Here is a 20,785-nt window from a genome sequence, read left to right as displayed (position 1 = left end):
AAATAAATGAGCTGAAACAAATAAAACCCAGTTCACAAGAGACTTCCAAGACATCTGGTGGAGTTATTTTTCTAAGTAATTAGACCAAGTGGTGGTGTATTTCCCAAATGAAAGGTACCTTCTTACTTGGTATCCTGTTATTTCTCGGAGTCATCAAAACAACAGTAAGTCCCACTTCTCTCCTTGCATGTGACTCAAACTCTATTACCAGTCCTTCCAAATGGGAACAATCATTTCTTTGATTTACGCTAGTTTATAAAGTTTTTAGACCTTTTTTTTTTGGTACTACAAGGGTCCTATTTTTCTTCCATGGATGTCAGTGGATTTTCTGGTATTGACTGGTATTCCTCCTCCTTGTTAACCTGCTGCCTCCTGTACTTCTTATTCACACAGGCTCTACTGGAACAGGCAGAAAAGTGTAATGGAATATCAGCCAGGTGTTTGCTCTGGATCAATACACTGCTCTAAACCATGCCCAGGTGTGCGTTCACCTTTCTTGCCAAAATCTGAGTAAATTTCAAGAAACCATCATACTAGGAATAACCCGCTTGCTCTTCAGTACTTTGGGGAGAATGTGGTTCTTGGTCTGTGACTACGATCCAGTGCAACCACTGGGAATTTGTGACACTGGGGAAGCGAACAGGGAGTAGACCTGGCTGAGAAAGGAATTCCAGTTTGTTTGTGCACAGTTCTCCCGTTTTTTTTCGTTTCAACCCTGGGCAAGGTGCTTTATAATCATGTTTTACTGACCTGGATGCAGACACTACCCCTGTGCTATGACAGATACAGAATTCATAGCTGTATCAACGGTAAAGTAGTTGCCATATGAAATAGCTGGTAGATCACAAGAGTGAGTTTGATATTGCTTTTTAATTCTTATGACATAATGCCAACTCACCAGAGGTTTCATCTACTCTCTCATCCACCACATGGTCCTTCTGATGAACCCATTCGCTGTTGCACTTAAAATAGATCTGCGTGGCCGGGCTGGCTTTGCAGTACAGATTCACAGGCTTGTTCTTCACAATGTAAGCCTCTTCAGGTTCGATGAGGAAATGGGGCAATGGCTCTGGAGGATCAGATGGAAAAGTTTCTGGAAGCTCATGAAAAAAATCATCATCTGTAGAGAAGGGACAAAAAGGACAAATGAAACAACCAACATTAACCTGGCAAAGATTTACAGTTGCTTTCCGAAAATTTCAAAAGGAGAGTACTTTTTGAATAAAATGTTATCTTAGGAGCATTCCTAGACGGGGGGTTAAATACAATGTTGTTTTCAGACTAGAAGAAATTATTCTTTACATCCTGACCTCTCTTTCCTCTATGTGATGTGACAGGACGTGTCACATTCACATGACTGGAAACGGTCCTTTGTTATCATTACTGGCAATACTGGCAATAAAACATTATGTTAGCACTTGGGAGAGTTGCCTGCAAAACCGTAAAAAGAAATAATAGAAACTTTTGAAAGCTTCAAGGTCACAGTTTTCAATAGTGACTTATCACACTGTTTAATCAAGTGCATGCACACAGTTAGTATGGGTTGAGGCTGTTAAAAATAGGAAATAGTGCCTTTCATTTCAGATAAGCAATTTGATATCTGCTCTGAAGGCAAAAGACTAAATGCAAGTCCAGTCTATGCCTCTGTTCATATCCTGACTTCCCTGCTTGGATTGCTAATGAAGGTGCCAAGCTGTGCTTTATCTGCTTCATCTGTGCTACACTGGTCTACGGAGAGGAATCGGGACCTGGGACATAGGGCAGAGCAGCCATGAGATGGTGACATTCAGGGCTAACACAGATATATTCTATTGACTTAATGAAACTCTGCATCTCTCTGATGCTGCTGGTAATGAGTAAAACGGATGCAAGAACCCTGGAACAGGGGGAAAAGGACTGAATGTGATGTGCAGGGGGCAGCACTGAAAACACCTAACACACATATCCTTCTCTCTCCCTCCCTCTTCACGAATCCCCCCATACCAGCCCTCTGCCCCTTTCTACAAAGTCTTCCACATCAGAAAGCACCAATTCAGCAGAGAATCACCATCATCTCATCCACGTCCACACCTGCCGTCAGTGCACAAGAACATCCAAGATGCTCCCAGCAGCAAAGGGATGGGGGCACCAACTACTCATAGATCCACCAGCAGATGACAGTCCTGACGGCCTTATTCCATCTCCCCCTTTCTGCCTTTGAAGCATCTGTCATTGTGCACAGTGACGGACACTGCTGACAATCAATAAAACACCAAAAAAAACATCAAACTAAAAATACTGGGAAAGGCTGACTATCTTCTCCCTGCCAGTTGTCATGAAGATGAAATGTCAGACTACCTGCCCATACCTGAGATGTGTCTGAGCAGGCTGTGTCCAGAATTACAAGAGGCATGGAAAGTTCTCCTTCCAGCTGTTGCTTTTGTAGAAGGACAAGAAAGAACAGGAACAGAGGAAGGAGACAGAGGGAGAAAGTAACATGGTGCCCACTCATGTAGCTAGCCTGTGAGTCTTTATCAGTGATGGGAATACCTTACACAGCAAAAGATTTTGTGAATATCTTGACCTCTTTATGAAGAGACCGTATGTTCAACAGTTGTTTGTTGTTTGCTTGTTTTCTTCATATTAATTTAAAAATATTCCCGATCTTTTAGGTGTTTCATTTTACAAACAGTCCTGACTTGCTACCACATCACTCCCTGAGAGTAAATAGAGCTGAACTAGTTCAATGACAGAAAAAGGTGCCGCTAAATAAAGCCTGACATTTTTCTAGCAAAGGGAAAATCTGTGACACACTATAACAATCCGGTTTCCATCTCCAACTAATAGTTTCCAAACACTCAAATCTATTTTTTTTTCACTTTCCCATCCTTTTTTGTCTTTTCTGTGTTTTCTTTTTCACTCTGGCTACATCACCTTCCTTTTTCTCCAGTCCCATTTCCTCACCCCATTAGGTTTTTCTTCCTTGCTCCATTTTGCTCCCCAGTTTTTTTCCAAAGAGAAAGATGAGTTACAATAAGTTAATGGGAGTCATGACAGCAAAACATGCCTGAACTGAAACAAGGGGTTTTTAAGCATTCCTCAAGCCCTTCTATCCAGATTTCCCCTCTTCCCTCCCTCTCACAGCCGCTGCTGTATAGACATCCACAACACAGAAACATTAGAGATGAATCATTTCCCCTGAATTGCCACAGAACGTATCTTTTTCTTCTGGTCATTTAATTGCAAATCAGTGAGCAGACAGATGGAAACTAACAAAGCACACATATGTTTTATAATTAAACAAGTACTGCTTCGCTAATTTCTGGTGACTGGAAGAACAAATGTATTTATTTTTGCCACTAGATTTCTGCATATTATCAAAGACAATACTTATGCTGCCTGACCAATTAACTGTATCTTATCAAAGATGTAACTAGAAAGTCTAAAGGGAGGGAACAGCAAGCTGTAGAAAAGAAAAAAAAGGTGGTTTTAAAAATGATTTCTTTAGTCAGCTTGGCTTTCCCCCATGAATATAACTGCTTCTAATGTTTATATATTATTTTTATATTAAAGTGGATTCACAGTACTGTCCAGTACACAACAACCTGGTCTCACATTTTAATTGTGGCGATGGCTGTTTCCACCAGCTTGGCATTCTGAGGTCAGGTACAAACCAGTTTTCTCACTGGCTTCTTGCTATAATTCCACCTTATTCTTTCTAAGCATTAATAAATCCTGACTTTATTTTTCCACACTTCTCATTGCTATCGAGAGACATCTGAACTGCTCTTAAATGTTAGGGATATAGATGGAAACCATTCACAAACTGTCACACAAAGAGTGCATAGAGTCTGTCTTGTCTCTGGGAACTAGCATTTTAAACTTGCATTTTTAGAATACCTTTAAGATCGTAGCTAAGACAGAATTTTTGGGCTTTCTGAACAGGACTACGTTCATTCAATTCCTGCCCTCGCACTGTTGCTATTAGTGGCAACATCAAAGTCAATTTTTTACCATGCAAATTCTTAAGCGGAGCATCCAGAATACAACCAGGACTGGATTTTTCCGTGTTTGGCAGAAAAAATCCCCATCACAAGACAAAACTAGTCCTACCTCCATTAGCATTCAGTGCTCCTGCTATTCACGACTGAAAGGTAAGAGGTTGTACCAGCTCGTGTGAACCTCAGCGGGAAGTCAATTGGTACTCCCTATATTCCCCAAAGAGATGGGGACTGATTTATGCTTGCAGCAACCAGCGAGTGTAATCGTAATGGCACTGTGATTATATAACAAAATAGTCTGAAAAATCCAACAAAGATATTTATGTGTGAAAATGTCAATATAGGATACTGGACTGTGTTGAGAATCTTGCAACTCTCTACAAAACGAAGCAATCTCATTAATCTGTGTTTTCACAGTTTATAACAACCTAATAAACACTTCCCATCCCAGTTTCTCCTGAGCAGCTCTGGTTAAGTACAGCTCATCCCTCTGTCCATACAAAGACCAAATCCTAACTTCAGTTTTTCAGGGATGATTGAATTATAACCATGTGGCCTGCTGGGCCTGTTTCTATAGTTTAGGTGGAGTTTTCCTCTCTTTGTGTGGTCCCTTGCTGTATGAAGAAATAAATCTTGCCTGAGACTCTGATCTGAATCTACGTGATGGTTATCACTTGTTATTTAAAATGTTCATCTCCCAACGGTGCACCAAAGCAGTAAACTGTATACATCTCTCATTTAACTCTCCTAAGGAGTTAGACACATTTTTTTCTTCTCTCTGGAGCAAAAAAGCTAATTAAACCATTTGGGAGTGATCTGGGAGAGTAGATACAAACAAACACTAAAACCCCACATACCTGATTTCCAATCATTATGTCAATGTCATGTGCAGCAAGTTCCCCTTACAACCTTGATCAAACGTAAATACAAGGCACACATCGATCTCCCCTGTTGTAACGAATCCCCTTCTGTGCTCCGCAACTTTGAGCTGCAAGTTTACTTCTGCAGTGTGTCACATTCATCTTTATTTTCACATAATAAAGTGTGCAGCCCATCTGTTGCTATTGATTGATTTATATTAGCAAGACAAAAGACCTGATTAATGGTACTGCTAAACTGATTTCACTCATGCAATTCATTCATATTAAGAAAATACATTTTAAAAATCCATTTCAATTTATAATCTTAATTTGGAATTTTTATTTTAATTGCTGGCCCAAATACAGATGATACGCTCTCTTATTTGCCTTCTGCAGTATCTGACAACTATATATATTTTTTAAAGGCAAGTCAAATGCAAAATATATAGGAACAGGTGAAGTGTCACAGAAATTGAGATAAGCTGGCATGGACTGTCACATGCAGGAATTTTAGTTTAATTTTCGCTCAATTTTCTTTTAAGGTTAAACAAATCTTTGCCTAAGTCAGGAACCTTTTAGTGTTAGGAAAGGTCTTTACTCTTTCAATACATTTGTTTGTAAAACTGTACACATTATAGCTCTTCATGCGTAACAAGTGAAAAAGGAGATTTTATGGTATAACTTCCTTTTTTATGTACTAGTATTCTCACTCTAATCTGTGGCAGGAAAATATTGTGCTCTGTACACCAATCTATTCATCTCTAGATCACTAGTTTTATTGCTATATATCAAGCTTTAATTCTCATCAACCCAGAATATAACTCACTCTATTTCTGAACTGCAAGACTTAAACTATTATTGCTTAGATTATAATATATTGGACCATTATCTCTTTGCGAGAGACCTGAAGCAAATTCTTCTCAAATGGAATTTACTTCAGAATGATTCAAGAGCAATTTAAAATGAATGGCTGCAAAGCTAATTCCATTTGCATTTGGATGCCCATCACTCGCCAAGATCATTCCCCACGCATTGCAAGAAAAGCAGCTGGAGTTAACTGTATGGATGGGATTTCTGTTCAGATTTTTAATGCTATGATTAAAAAGCTTTCTAGAGCAACAAGTACTGTTTACTGTAAAATTAACAGCAGGTGCTAGCTCGGTAAGACAGCTTATCAGGATGGAGGCAAGTGTTTGGTTTGAAACCACACATTTTCAGGAAGGGAAAATTGCTCTGCTGAAAATCCTTTGGTTACAGGGTTTTCTGTCCTGTCATGGTGCCATGAAATGGGAAACGAGGAAGCAAAAAAACCTGTGTGTCATTACAGCCTGCATCCACCTTAGAGCTTTGCATCACCTATGGAACTATGAACCCTAAATCAGACCAAATTGAATAAGAAATGGGAGAAAACAACACTTTGCTTGTAGCTGAATCCACTGCAGACCTTTACGTGCATAAAGCCGAGGCTTGGTTTTGTGGCAGCCCACAAACAAGATGTTTGCTGAACCTTGTTGAACTCCCAGGGGAGCAAGGTCAAGGGAATTTCAGACTCAAATTTACTGAGCACCCACAAAATGAAATGCTCTTTTCAGCAAAGAAAACAGAGTGCAGGTATGGTCTGGGAAAAACAATAGAGAAATCAATAGGGCATGCAAAATTCATCTATTTTTTGGGTGACTTCAGTCTGGAAAGAGAATAAATAAAGCCTGCAAAGAGGAATGAACTTTCCCTGCACCTGCGATGTCTTGGTGAAGACCGTCCTAGCGGATCTCAGCTTAACAACACATCCCAGGGAGGTCAAATGCAAACTTCGCATGCACTTAGAGACCAAGGAAAATAACCACTGAGTGTTAGACATGGTTGTGCTGGTAGAGTTCAAGCAGTCTGGCTGCACATCATTGCTAGTTCTGTTTTCTCTGACACAAATGCAATATACAAATGGCGGTGAAGCTTCAGGTTCAGATGACAAGTTTTGTGTCCTGCCCATAAAATTGAAATGTATTTTTTCTTCCTTTTGGATTCTAGCTTGTGATGGGTCTGTATGGTGACATGGGATCCCTTCCTAATCACCTGCAAAGCAAGGTCTAATTTGAAACATTTCTGCCCCTGCTGCCATTAGTAGTCATAATAGTCGACACAGGGTCAAAAAATTATTAAACCTCCGAGGAGCATCATTTCCTCTTCAGTGTTAGACTTCACTTTCCTTTGACACATTAGTCCTGAAGCAGCTCCAGGCTCTTGACCCCTCCTTTAACCCTGATAACTAATTAAAGATGGACAAGGCTTAGACTAAAATACTTTTTGTTAAACCTATTCATTCCCAAGTCCCCTTCAGGCATTCTTTGTCACACAGGACAGATCCTGTCATATTTACATGAACATGAAAGTAGGTGCCTGTTACAATAATATGAAAAATCTCTTTTTACAAGACCTAATTTAACCTTTGTGGTTAAACGGTAGGATGCATTTTATAGCACATAAAACATATTCTCCACATAGGCTGGAAATAAGTTTCCTGGATATAGTCCAAAACACACAATTCAGGAAAAAAAATCAAGGATAATTAATTCTCTATGTATTTTTAGAATTAAAAGTTCAGACTCAGGTTCTTCATCTAACTGCTGTTTCACCAGTGCAAATGTGGTGTGTCAAATACAATGAACAAATGAGGAGCTGATACTCCCTTTTCTCGCATGTCATGTGCTGGAAACAAGACAGAACTCAGGCTAGAGAGTTGTCAGCCATAGGCAGATATATCTTAAGGTCACTGGTAAATAATATCACACAGCACAAAGCAGTCTAACACAGACAAATCTGCATGCAATGTATTGTTGATGGCTGGGACACAATGAAAGGAGTCCCATGCTGCTGGCTTGAGACTGAGCTGTAACTGAATGTAGTACTTTGTAAATACTTTCTTAGCTTTTTATGTTGTTTCATATGAATAATTAAGCTTGCCTCTTGCATTAGTATGTTAGGGTTAAAATGTCAGTCCTTCAGTCTTAGCAAGAATGGCTATTTTTATTCTCTTCCCATTATTAAAACTGCTGCAGAGCTCTGCTCCCAGATTTTGAACGCTTTCAATGCAAGGGTTTTTCTCAGCAAAGAGTGATGATCCAGCATCTCATGATTAATAAAACTGAGGTCTAGCGGGATGTCACGGGTCTTAATTTCAGGAGCTATTTGAAGTGTACAGTTAATCTAGTTAGTGGGATCACTCCATCCCAGAGAAACACAGGACCCTCGCCTATACCTCAAATAATAGCTCAGCCGTACGGCCACCTGGTTGAGGCATCGAGCTGAGACCCAGGGGACAGATATTCTTGTGTGACCTTGGGGAAATCTATATTGCTGGGTACAGGGTCCAATCTGAAAAATGGATACAGATAGTACTCTAATTCAGTACCTTGAAACTGAATAAGCAACTCAGTACTCAGATTCTTCCTTCGAAAATTCTCTAAAATACCTGTCAGCATCATTTACTAAACAGCCAACAACAGTTACACAAAGGACCACAAGCAAATCGACATTTATGAAATGTTTAGGGGACAATGTCTGGCTGCCTTGGAGCTGATGCAAGTTTTGTTGCTGTTCTTCCACTGTTTGGATGGAACGGTTGAGGAGCAGGATTTGGAGCAGGAGCCTGATCCTGGGTGCTCTGAAGGGCCCTCTCCATGGGCCAGGGGGCAACCTGGTGAGACTGCTGTCCTTAGACTAACGTTAGTCCTCATGAATACCTACCAACTCACGACTTTCTTCCATGGATCTTAATGAGATTAGTATTTGCCTGGTGCTGGTTGCCTAATTTCACCCACAGCCAATTTTTCAAGAACCATAAATTATTTCGTATGAGGCTGATTTATCCCAGAAGAAGTCCAAATTGAATTAGAAATCCATTAGCTAAATTCTATGCAGGAGCTTCTGGGGAGAAGGGGAAAGGGAGGCGGGGAATCTGGGAACCTAAGCAGCAGATGTGGAAAAGGGAAAAAAAAAATCCTTAACAGAAGTAGAAAGGGAATAGAAAAGATAAATATCTTCTTATTGAATTAAGCATCCAGGCATTTAGGGAGCCAGATGGAAGAAAACAGATTATTGCCTAGGATCAGAAATATCACTCAGACATTTATTTATTTATTTTGACCAGCAATTGGTTTTGTAAATGCATGAGACTTTGTAAGCAGATAAAAAGCACTGGTTCACTTGCATCTCATGGTCACATTCATGAAAATAAAAGGCTTTGTGTACTATATATCCTCATAAAGCTAACAATAAGGTGTTGAACCAAATCTTCCTATAAAATAATCAAATGTATTCCTCCCTCTGAGGGAAAATGAAAGCAAGAAAGCCTTATTTACTTTGGAAACATACAGGGTGATATAATCAGCCATCACCCTCCATACAGAGTTTGCTTATTTGAGGAGATGCATGGACAATGTAGCTCTTTGAGCACACATTTATTTCCAGGAGATCACATCCTCTCCTCTTGCCACTCCACACCCAGCGTCAGTAGACTCAGCAAATGAAGGATGATGGAAGGAGAACAGAACTAGTTCACTAACATTAACACCCACGCTGCTGTTTTCTAAAGCTGGAAACTATGATGGACAGATCCCAGGGCCCACAGAAGGAAACTGCAATACAGTTCCTCTCATACAAGTTCCAGAAACAGTCTGCATCCATACAGTCATTTCAGAATTCCACAAAAGGTCTCAAGTATTCACTTACAGATTGGAAATATCCCCCTGCAGTGACTAATCTCATTCACACCCATTTCCTAAGTCTTGCTGATTTCTTACTCTCAAACTTCCTTACCATTAAAAACAAACAAAGGAAACCACACACACACACACAAAACAACCCAAACAATAACAAAAAAGCCCAAACAAACAAAATTCCACTGCCTTCAAATTCATAGAGCAACCTGAGCCAGCAGGCTCCTGGCTTTGCTTTACCTCCAACCCAACCTTAGCTTAAGTGCCTGTGAAGTATCGAGCTTTCCATCATCAGGAGCACCCAAGATAGCTCAAAGAGAAGCTGTTGAGACCACATAGCAAATGTGCGGTGCCTATGGGAAGCTCTGACGTGTGCCATCACATTTCTTCTGGATGCCAGAGTGTAAAACTCCAGTACCAGCAAAGTATGTGGTCGCCTCTCCTGGACACCACCCTTTGCTTCCAAAACTTTTCGAGTCCAATCTGTGGTCAAGAAAAACAAACAAGGGAAGAAAAAGGAAACCTTCTGAATACTAAGTAATCACAGTTATGAACGGCAATGGTAGAGGCATCCCCAGCAAGTGCTGAGAACAGACCCAGCACTGATATTTTGTGAAAAGGCAGTGCTGATGTTCAGAGATCAACAGCTGAAGTTGAACTCCTGGATCTATCACACACTGACTTGCTTCCCTTCCTTATCTGTGAATAGTTTCTTGGTTGCCACATCCATTTTTAATGTAAGGTTCTTACAGGGACTGATATCTCTACAGAAAATGTCACTGGAAGTGGTGCTTTGGGTCCTGAGAAGCAAAAGCTTCTCTACCGAGTTACATTGCTGTTTCTCATCAGTGCTGTGAACTGGTTCGAACTAAATCAGAAGCACTCCAAAACTCAACCTATAGGTCAGATAACAACAGTATTGCGTTTCAGTAGCTGAAAGCACACACGCAGAAACAGAGCGAAAAGGCAGCTTGAAGTGTTTCTGGCTTGACCTCCTCTAGCAGCAGGGATGAGAAACGCAGAGAGGTATCTACCTCTGTCTTGTGTATGCCACAGGGGCAAACACACTGCATAGCACTCAGGACAGTATCGTTTAGCCAGGGTTAAACCAGCCCTTAAATGTGCCTTGCCTGTGCTGGGACACATGGTCATTTACACCTGTCATTATGTCTAAAGAAAGCAGTATCGTTCAATAACAGCCCAGATTATTCCGAGAAATCGCATCTGTTTTTATCTCAGTCCGGTCTAAAACTGTAAATCTTTAAGGTCCTGACTCCCCGCACAAGTAACTTTGCTGCCTGTGCCAGAGCCTTGGCCCTGAGCAGAAGCAAATGGATTCCTTTGGTATTGATTTTTAAAATACAGACCTGCACTCAAAAAGACAGCACAGCAATGTTAACAAATGAATCCAGAACTTAAAAGAAACATTGTAGAGGAATAATGGAAATGCAATTTATCTGCAGGACTGCTGGACATGTTTTTTGTCGCTGTATCGTATTTATTTATTCAGCACTCCTCAGTGGGTCAGCTTGAAGCTGAGGAGCAATGAATCAGTGCTCTTATCTCCCTCCCCATCATCCCCAGCCTTTCTGAGGAAACTGATACCCAACCCCATCTGAATCTGTCAAGTCCTGATCATAAACGTTGTCACTAGAGAAACACAGACCTAAGCTATTTGACTGCTTTGAGCATAAAACATACATATTTCAATTCCACTTTCTGTTTTCTCATCTCTGACCTTCTTCATCCCTTTTCTTGGGTTTTCTGCCCTGTCTTTTATTCCCATTTTTATCCTCTTCTTTATTGCCTCTAGGCTCTCTACACCCTTTTTTAGTTCCACATCCCTCCCATCCTATTCTCCTCAAGTTCAGCAAACCTGACTTGTCATGAATGTCCCTATGTTGTTTCAAATGGATAAAGATTAATAGCCCGGAAGTGGAGACAGAGAACGATTGAGGGCAGAAATCTCACAAAATTCAGCATCAAACCTAAACAGTTGTACTTACTTTTGTAACTATCAAAAATAATTAACTACAGATCTACTTTACCCATATCAGTGCAAAATTCACCCATCTATGCAATACTAATAATATTCTAATAATTAAATCAGGTAAAAGGTAATCCTGCTTGATTCTAGTGTTCAAGCAGAGACTACAGTTTAAAGTGGTTGTCCAGTTAGTTTAAACAGTTTTTTCTGTTCTTCTTTTGGCAAAATTGACTCGAGCAGCACAAGTTCATTTTGACATCAGGTAGCCTTATTCAGCAGGTTTCTAATTTGTGATCAGTAAAGTACAATAGCATTAAATCAAACATCTGTAAATGTATGGTAGAAGGTCACATTCTGTGATTGGGGCAGAAACGGTAGAAAACATATAACATTAATTATTAGGTACAGTATGTGAAGGGTTTACACCAAATAGGTCATTTGCAATGGTTCCATTTCACTCTCTGAGACGTTTTTCCTTTTAAGTGGCAACATCACAGCACACAAGCAAATTCATACCTAAATTAAAACAGCAGCTGTGTAGTAATTGTATGCAAGAAACCTCAGAAGCTCGTTGCTAATACTTAAAGCAAGGCATGTATTTTGCTTGGATTCCCACTGTACTCAGCACTGATGCCAAAACACATTATGGCACAGCTGAAAACAGGTATTGTATGAGCAAAGAAGTCAGCATTTTGCCTCGTAGCCTGGGCTGTAATGAACAAAATGTAATGAACAAAATCTCTATTAGCTGAACTGCTTCTTGGCCAAGCCTACTTCAGATGTCTGGTAATGTGGACCGCACTGTCACCCTATCCACACTAAACTGAGCAGAGCACTTCCTATCACTGTAAATTAAACCAAATTTGCCTCCTCCCACCCAAAAAAAAGCCACTATTACATTACTCTCTGCCAATACGCTGAAGCTAGACTGCTCTGCATGATTTACTCACAGCTGGGGCTGGTTCTGGAGCTGGATTTTAAGTGACTTGTTCTCTTTCAGAATCCTCCTTCCCATGTAGGACAGTTGACACTGGGTAGGTGAGCAGAAACTCCAAGGGTTGGGAAGTTGAATAGCAAAGGACTATTTTACACAGAAACCAGACAGCAGATGGATGAGAATGCTGGGGATACACTGATGTTTTGTACCCACTTCAGAGGTAATGAATTACCAGCCTGTTTCTCCACCACCCCACACACTGCAGCTTCTTTCAAGCCCTGAGGATCTCCCCCATAGCACTTCTTGGACTCTGTGATCTTCAGGCTTGGAAAGGGGATGTCCTACAATATCCCCACCACCTCCAAGCTTGCCACAACCACCTGGAACAATGTCATTACCCCAAGAACATGCTTAATGTATGCAAAGGCAATCTTGGACACAGAAGGAGAGAGGACTAGGTAGCAATAGCGGCAGAGAACAAGTTGCTGTACATGACAGTTCATTTCTGGATAGCTGAGGAGATTAATGTCTTCACCTGCTGCTCGTGCGTTACTGTCCCCAGCCATACAGAGATGAAATGCTGTCATGTACAGCAACATGCTCTCCATTGCTCAAGCGGAGAGAGCTCATGCTGTGACTGCTCTCCTGAACCCTAACCCATGGTGCAGAATGTTTAATCAAGGAAAGCATAAATACAAAGCATGCATTGCATTTAAATTCTGTATTGTATATGCTACAGATACAAACAGCTTGAGGAAAAGCGTAAGAACTGACACAGCCATCAACTTAGCACAGGTCACAGCAGTCAGCTATGAAACAAGTCTTCTCTTTGCTAAATTAATGACATCAAACAATACTGGTCCAATCTTTCTTCATATTTGTCTCACTTTCCCTGGTTGTATTACTGCTCTTATCATTTGCCATTTCTGATATCTCCTTACAAATCTGAGAATAACTATTTCCCTAATAAGTTTTTTTTGAAATGTGTATTTGTATCATGTATAAGTACTAGAAAAAATGCTAGGTGGGTAGGTCCAACACCTAAAAGCAGACATATCAAGGAGTTTCTGCAAGTGCACAGTAATCCTGAGTCCCCAGCAGAGAACGCGTCCATGTCGCTGTCAGCAATTGTCTCATGCATCTTGGAGAAAAAGATGGGTGATTTTGTTTGGTTGGTACTTGTTTGCTTGTTTTTGTTTACAGCATCAGGACACCGTCAGACAGGAATCCGGTTGAATCAGGAGCCAAACCTTTCTGAAATCTCAGTCTAGTCTTCACTCTTCCAGATCACCCCTTTTCATCACTTGGACAAACTGTTCTACGGGTAGCGGTTGTCACTTCGTGTTGAGATTTTTATCATGGCCTAGAGAGTTTAGGCTCAATTTTTCCTTTAAAGCAGTTTGTCTAGCTTTACTAGACTACTTTAAAAGATCAAACCTTGTCTCTGAAGTAATCCAGCTCCTGGCCTCCCTGCTGAGGCTGCAAATTGTGACCAATCGAGATGCTGAGACTCACGCAGCAGAAAAGCGTTAGTGGGAAAGTCAGCAAGAGCACAAATCAACTTCACAACTCTCAGGTATCTTTTGGCTTCTAGAGTAACAACTTTTATCTTTATCAACCTCACAATAGAAATGAACTAAAAAAATAAACCATATTGCTGTCCTCTTCCAAACAGGTCCTTTCCAGTTGGTTGTTTCCACCTCCCATCTGCAAGTCACAATACAATTCAGCCTGTAATTCACATCTAAACAAATGTTTGTCAATAAAGTTCATAAAACTACCCAAATATCTAGATCCCAGTACATACACACGGATCTTTTCTACCATTAAACTCCAGGAGTGTAAACGATTTTGAATGGTACATCAGCATCATGATAGGGTCACAGCTCAGTGAGGGTTTCAGCTGTTCCTGCGGTCAGAACAACTCACAGTTGACAGTTTGGAGACTTGGGGGTTCTAAACATATTTGGGGAATAGAGATATATTTCATTATATACAGATAAAAAGACACTTTTCTTTAGAAATAATAACTAATTTTTTCCTTCTGAAAAATGAAACCTTACAGCATAATGTATATTTTTTTAGCTTGTATTTATTGGTCTTGCAGCTGCTTCCACTAATGTCATAAGAAAACAATGGCCTTCATCAGGAGTAACATTGATTCCTTTATTTGGTACAATTTTCTCAAATTATTTACTTGTAGACTTACTGTCTCATCAGCTATATCCATTCATTTCTCTTGTTCCCCTGCTTCAGGGCTTCCTTATCTTATTTCTGGGACAATTCAGATTTCAACTGCTTAGATATAGATATTAGTCAGTCTTATAGACTGCATAAATACCCCTGTTTATGTACACTAGCAACCTAACAGAAATGGTGGAGAAGGCAAAGCATATTAATCCAGGAAACACTCACATAGGTCTTGATAGGCTGTGGACTGGGAAAAGAAAATCTTTTCACCTGTTGTGGACATTGCATTTCTATGAACATGAAGTTACAGCATCTTCTGTTTCCTCTAGAGGGGTAACACAGGTGCCACAACATCATGGGACCTTTGGAAACATGCGGGCCAAGAGATTTCATGTCATCCCATTTATCTTCTCCTTTGCCTATAAACTCAAAGGACTGTAACAGGGTAAATGTAATCTGAAAGAGTCATCAGATACATAACAGCCCTTCAGCCAAATCCATCTGCCCGAACTTGATCCTTGTTGTGAAAAACACATCACTGTGATTATTTCTAATATAGAATTCCTCCCCACATTCAGCTTTCTGACCACAATCCTCCCGAGAAGAAGTGACCCAATTGAATTAGAAGAAAAAAGAGAGTGTATAAACTGAAGAAAATTAGCATGCAATAAGCCATTTCTTCCTGTCAATTTTCTCGTCTCCCTTTATTAACAGATTTGTTTTTGAAGCAATTATACACATGCAATCCATTTGCAGCCTCTCTTTCCTTGCCTCCTGACATTACCATTATTAGGGCTGTCACAGCTGATGGGTTGACAGCTACAGAAAGACAGTTCCGCAGTGTCCTGGTACTGCCAGTCAATACCAGCCAAATAATAACACCACAGCCTGCGAGCTGCCTATTATTTATCTTGCAGTGGCTGTGCTGAGAACAGTTCCTGCAGAATTTCAACAGAAGCAGAGGAAATGTAGGATGGTCTTCACGTGCTACCTGAATCACATGCAAGCCACTGCCGCTGCTATTTCATGTTTCCTTACAAGCAGGTGCCTGCCATGACTTGTTCTAAGCTCTCAGCAATCTGTGTTACAGCCCCGGCCAATACCTGGTGTACTTCAGAAATGATTCAGGAATATTCCTGCGAATACACGGTGCTGCGGGTCCTCTCTTTCTCTTTCTCTCGCTGAGTATGCCCTGAGGTTTGCAGAACTAAATGCAACCCAGCTGCCTGGCTGAATTTCCCTCCCAGCGGAGAACGAAAATTGGCAAAGCCGTCCATTAATATGAAGAACCAGTGAGAGCAGGGCCAGGAATGCCAGCACTATTTTTCAACCCTTATGGAACATTTGATTATCATTGCTGTAAAGCATACTGTGTGCTGACTATATCAATTTTGCCAGGAAATGTGCAAGCACGCTATATTACAGCTATCAACAGCTGTGTCCCACGCTGCAACGACATCTCAATTCTCTGTGCAAGGATGTGCCAGTCAGACTTTGTGCCTGGTGCACATCCCTTATTGTGCTTTCCCTGTGCTCTCAATGTCCTAAGTGAGGACAACGTGAAGCAAGATCCTGCCGGGCATGGAAAAGAAGATTTAATGTCTCACACAGGAAACAAGCCCAGCCCAAACAAGCCTCCAGTTATGTGATGTTATAACATAAACCTGGTGGCAAAGCCCTAAAGGGAAGGAAGCTGAGCTACACGACAGATATGTACACAGGGCTTACGAGGTCAATCCCAGCTCTGCCACAGACAACTTGAGTAACCACAGGCAAGTCATTCAGTCCGTAGGATTGTGGCAGTAATCTTCATTTTTCCACTCTTATTTTACCTCTTAATATTTTAAAGACTTGCAGGGACAAAGATGACCTTTTGCTGCATTCACGTTGCATCTAGAACAGAGTGAGCTCAGTCTTGAAGTTAAAGCCATAGCTATGTGTCTACAACAGCCTTCCCAAAATAACAGAATTCAGACACAGATGCAACAAAGTATTTACGCTTCTAGCAGGAAGACACTTGACCTTCTGCCGATAATGAGCTTAGGACTTTCATCAAAGAACCGCTTCTCTCTGAGACAATGCAAATAAACTGATTAATGTACAAGTTTATTTTAAAATGAACCCTTCAAAAAATTTGGCCTGTGGGTGTCAGACGATTTCCTTCTCATTATGGAGTAAGATGGATGCATTATGATTCTCTCTGGGTTAAATCTGGGTCTACACCACAATTTGAATTGTACTTGTAGGCACTGAACCACTTTAATCTTCGTGGCTTGGATGATAAAAATGAAGGTTTGTCTTCAGTAGACTGTGTGACAGTCTGCCTGGCACTCTGGATATTTAACTTCCCTCGCATTCTGCAGTGCTATCTTCAAGCAGTATTTGTACCAACGGTGCTTCAGAGAAATGCAAGTTGTGATATATCTAGATACTCTGCAATCAGAAATGGGCAGAAACTGGGCATGTGGGAAGGGAAGGAACCTTTTAGTAGTTTTCCAGCTATTCTTTTTAACTACAAACCCTTTTTTTTTTAATGTTTTCCAGCATAAGCACATGATTATACCATAGAGAATTTCACACAGAATTGCCATCTTTCCAAATGGCTGTAATTTCCTATTGCTCTGAAAGGGACAAAGGTCATAATTTATCCACTGTTAGGTGGCTATTTGGAGAGCATTTATCTCCCATTATACACAAGGGAACTCAGGCTACAGCTGGTTCCTGAAAAAGCTGTGGGGTGGGAGGCCCTGGCAGAAGAAGGGGATAGTGCAGAGAGAGGCAGAGTAGGTGCACATGGTAATGTGTGTGTCCAAGGGAAGATCGGAGGCACAGGAATGCAACAATCATGCAGCCACAGAGGAGAAAAACCTAAAACTGTCCTTCAAGATCAGCTTAACCTAATCCAGGATGAGAGAGGTTAAATGCTTCCCTTGTAATAACAGGGTTGTTAACCGGGTGTGGTGAGAGTGAAGTCTGTCTGGGTGGTGAGCACTTCCCTACCTTGATAAACATGGATCTCTGAACTGAAGTCTAAATATCCTGCATTTCTAACCCTTGACTGGGGATAATTGTACTGTGTTTTGATCCAAATTACAGACATATACATTATGCCATTGCTCCATTTTAACACGGGCTTTTCCTTCTAAAATCATTATTCCATGAAAAATAATACCAGTCCTATTCCAAAATAAATTTACACAATATAGAGAATCTTCACTGACTTCCTTTGTTGTTCTCAAATGGTCCATCTCCTATTCCTCCATCAGAAATGGGCTCTTGTGAAGAGTCAGATGAAACCTTACCCAAATCTTGGCTATGGTAAGTCACTGCCTTGTATCAACTGATGAGCTATTCCAGTGTGTCAGAATAATATGTCCTTTAGTCAGTTACAACAGAAACATTTGGGCTGACAGACTCAATGTACATGCAAATGGGAGCGTTTACCACTGTCCTTTCTGTACTTGTTCAGACACACAATCAGCTTTCCCAACAACCAACAGCCTTCATGTCCTTTGGCCTGTGCAACACGTTATACAGACATGACACAACTGGTTGAAGTTTCTAGTAAAACCGTTATTTAAATCATAATAAATAATACTAGTCTTGCAAATTCTGTTGTTGAAGGTGCCTGGGTTTATGAATAAAAAAATGACAATTTGTCTCGTCGCTTTAGGTGTCTCTGTGCTCAAGATTAAACAGGAACTGGACATCATTTGCAATGAAGGCGGTGACCATGGGGTTGTGTGGAAGCCAAAATGCCACTTTATGCCCTACACCTGTGTTGGGGGCAGCCCAGAGCACCATTTTGGTTCTGCCTGAGTTGTTTCCGAACCAGACTGCTATCACAACATTGCCTGGATAAATGACATGAGTAATTCTCTGCCCAGTTATTCATGAAGTCATGGCTGACCAAGAGCAAAGCTTTTTCTGACAGGCAATGCATATCCCTGCAGCACAGTCTTTGTGTAACAGCAGAGAATGAGACAGAATATGTAATAAAGTTGTGCTCTCTGGAAAGGGAACTGTGGAATGAATCAGGCAGAAGAAAAATTTATCCTAACAATTCCTTTGCTGAGTGAACCAGTAGTCTATCAAGAATTAAATCAAGGCTTCAATAAACCATCCATGCTTTAAATTTTTCTATCAAACAACGGCTCTGAAAGTAAATGATATAATACAAACACTAAGCTACTTTTCTCATCAAAAAAAACAAGTACATGACAGCATAGGTCTTCGAAACTAAGAAAAAAGTGAACTGCTTGCTGTGCCACTATACAAAAACACCTCGTATTTTTCTCCTGCCATTCAAAAATTCTTTTTGTTTATTATATTAATTTTATTCTAAGAGTCAGATTTTCTCAAGCTGTTAAGAGACAAAACACTCATCTTTAAACACAACACATTAAACAGGCATTACCCTCACAGCCTACAGCAGAGGTGTCGAGTTTATTTTCACCGGGGGCCACATCAGCCTTCAAAGGGCCGAATGCAATTTTAAGACTGCATAAATGTAACTAATCCTACATTTATACACTCCCAAAATTGCATTCGTCTCTTTGAAGGCAGCCACAAGGCTGATGTGGCCCCTGGGTGAAGATGAGTTTGACACCTCTGGCCTACAGCCCTGGACAACATTGGGAAGAGACTTGTTTCTCCGTTCTTGCTTTCCGCCTCTGTCTTTCTTGCTGTTTTTTAGACACAATGAAGTATTGCTTTGGAATTGGAATAAATAAAGAGCCTTCGGCACAACCTCAACTCAGCCATATTAAAAACGCTCCTTCATTCCTCAGTCTGCCAATAGCTGAGTTCCTCACCTGTCCCAAATCAATACTATGATATAGATTGTACAAACTTAGGTATCGACTGTGTAAGACTTCTATTTTATTGTGAAAAATCAAGAAAAGCTTTAAAAGGACCATATTCCCGCCTCTTACATCTCACACCCTACATGTGACTTGACTCACAAGTCAAGACCTAATTGATATCAAGAATGAACAGGAGCAAGCAAAGGCTGGATTCGCTGATTCTCAGGACTGGTTATTTTTATTTCTGTTTATTATACCTTTCTAGATATAGGTCACTGTTTTTCTCCTTAGAAAATTACTACACATGCTTTGGCCCAGATTTTTTGAAATGAAACCAAGATTTGTTTGAGATAGTTGACTATTTTCCATCATAACCTCTGTCACTACCTGCACCTGCAGCAACATTTCTGTCCACACCTTCTCATGGTTAGATCCCAGTGACTGGAGACACTCTCTTTGTAATCTGTGGGATTTTGATCTGAAATTTGTAGTACAATAGTCATTTTACATAAGAAAACGGCCTCAGTTGGGGTCACATTATTTCAATGCTGTGCTGTTCCAAAACTAAGGAAACAAGGGACAGATCTTTAGCAGCTCTAAGTGACATTTCAGCCACCATTAGGAGAGCAAAACTTCTCCATACCAGGTCTTGTCCCTAGAGCAGTGCAGGTGAAACACATGCAATCTTGCCACAGTAATTGAGGCAAGAAATGACACATTTTTAGGGTGAGAATGGTATTTGTGAAGGTACCGTGACAAGAAATCGTTTCAGCTTCTCTTCCACAGGAAAACATCTGCTTAGTTCCACATCTTAAGACATAAAATGCATAATATAAACACTGTAAAAAACATGCCTACCTTTGCACACCAAGATGCAAATATTTGTACATTCGTTGCCAACTTGTTTAGACACTTTTTTTGATGATGCATCACCTGTCAACAGGGATATAATTAAGCAGCTTCCTAACTATTGAGTAATCGTATGCTACCTGCTACACCTATTTCCTAAAGTCTGTAGCACTCCAACCACATAAAACTTTTGTTGCTGATGCCTGTTGTTTAATGTTAATTTCTTGGTGCTTACTAAGAGAAATTGCTATTGACTGCTTTCATTAGGAAACTATTGACCCTTATCCACTGGAGCATCCTGGAGAAGAAATTCACTAAATGTGCCCATATTTCATCCTCTGAACATCAAGGTAGCAGAGTCATGCTGAAGGATACGGTTTATTTAATCCAAAATTAAAATTTTATAGGATACATTACCTAAAGTAAATTGCTTAATACATTCAAATAAGCAGCTGCTTTCTAAGT

General features: G+C 40.5%; 1 protein-coding gene across 2 annotated transcripts in view; it reads right to left on the bottom strand.

Annotated features, from left to right (window-relative positions):
- The window catches only part of UNC5C (unc-5 netrin receptor C), a 229,656-nt gene that overhangs the window by 82,856 nt on the left and 126,015 nt on the right, over nucleotides 1-20,785 (bottom strand). For both annotated transcript variants that reach the window (XM_065836227.2, XM_065836228.2), the window contains exon 2: nucleotides 899-1,120. In XM_065836227.2, the coding sequence (XP_065692299.2) occupies nucleotides 899-1,120 (222 nt within the window). The remainder of the gene's footprint in view (nucleotides 1-898; nucleotides 1,121-20,785) is intronic.

This window comes from Patagioenas fasciata, chromosome 4, assembly GCF_037038585.1.
Source record: "Patagioenas fasciata isolate bPatFas1 chromosome 4, bPatFas1.hap1, whole genome shotgun sequence".
Taxonomy (NCBI): Eukaryota; Metazoa; Chordata; class Aves; order Columbiformes; family Columbidae; genus Patagioenas; species Patagioenas fasciata.
The sequence above is the reverse complement of the archived record's forward strand: the minus strand, read 5'-3'. Positions and strand labels throughout refer to the sequence as shown.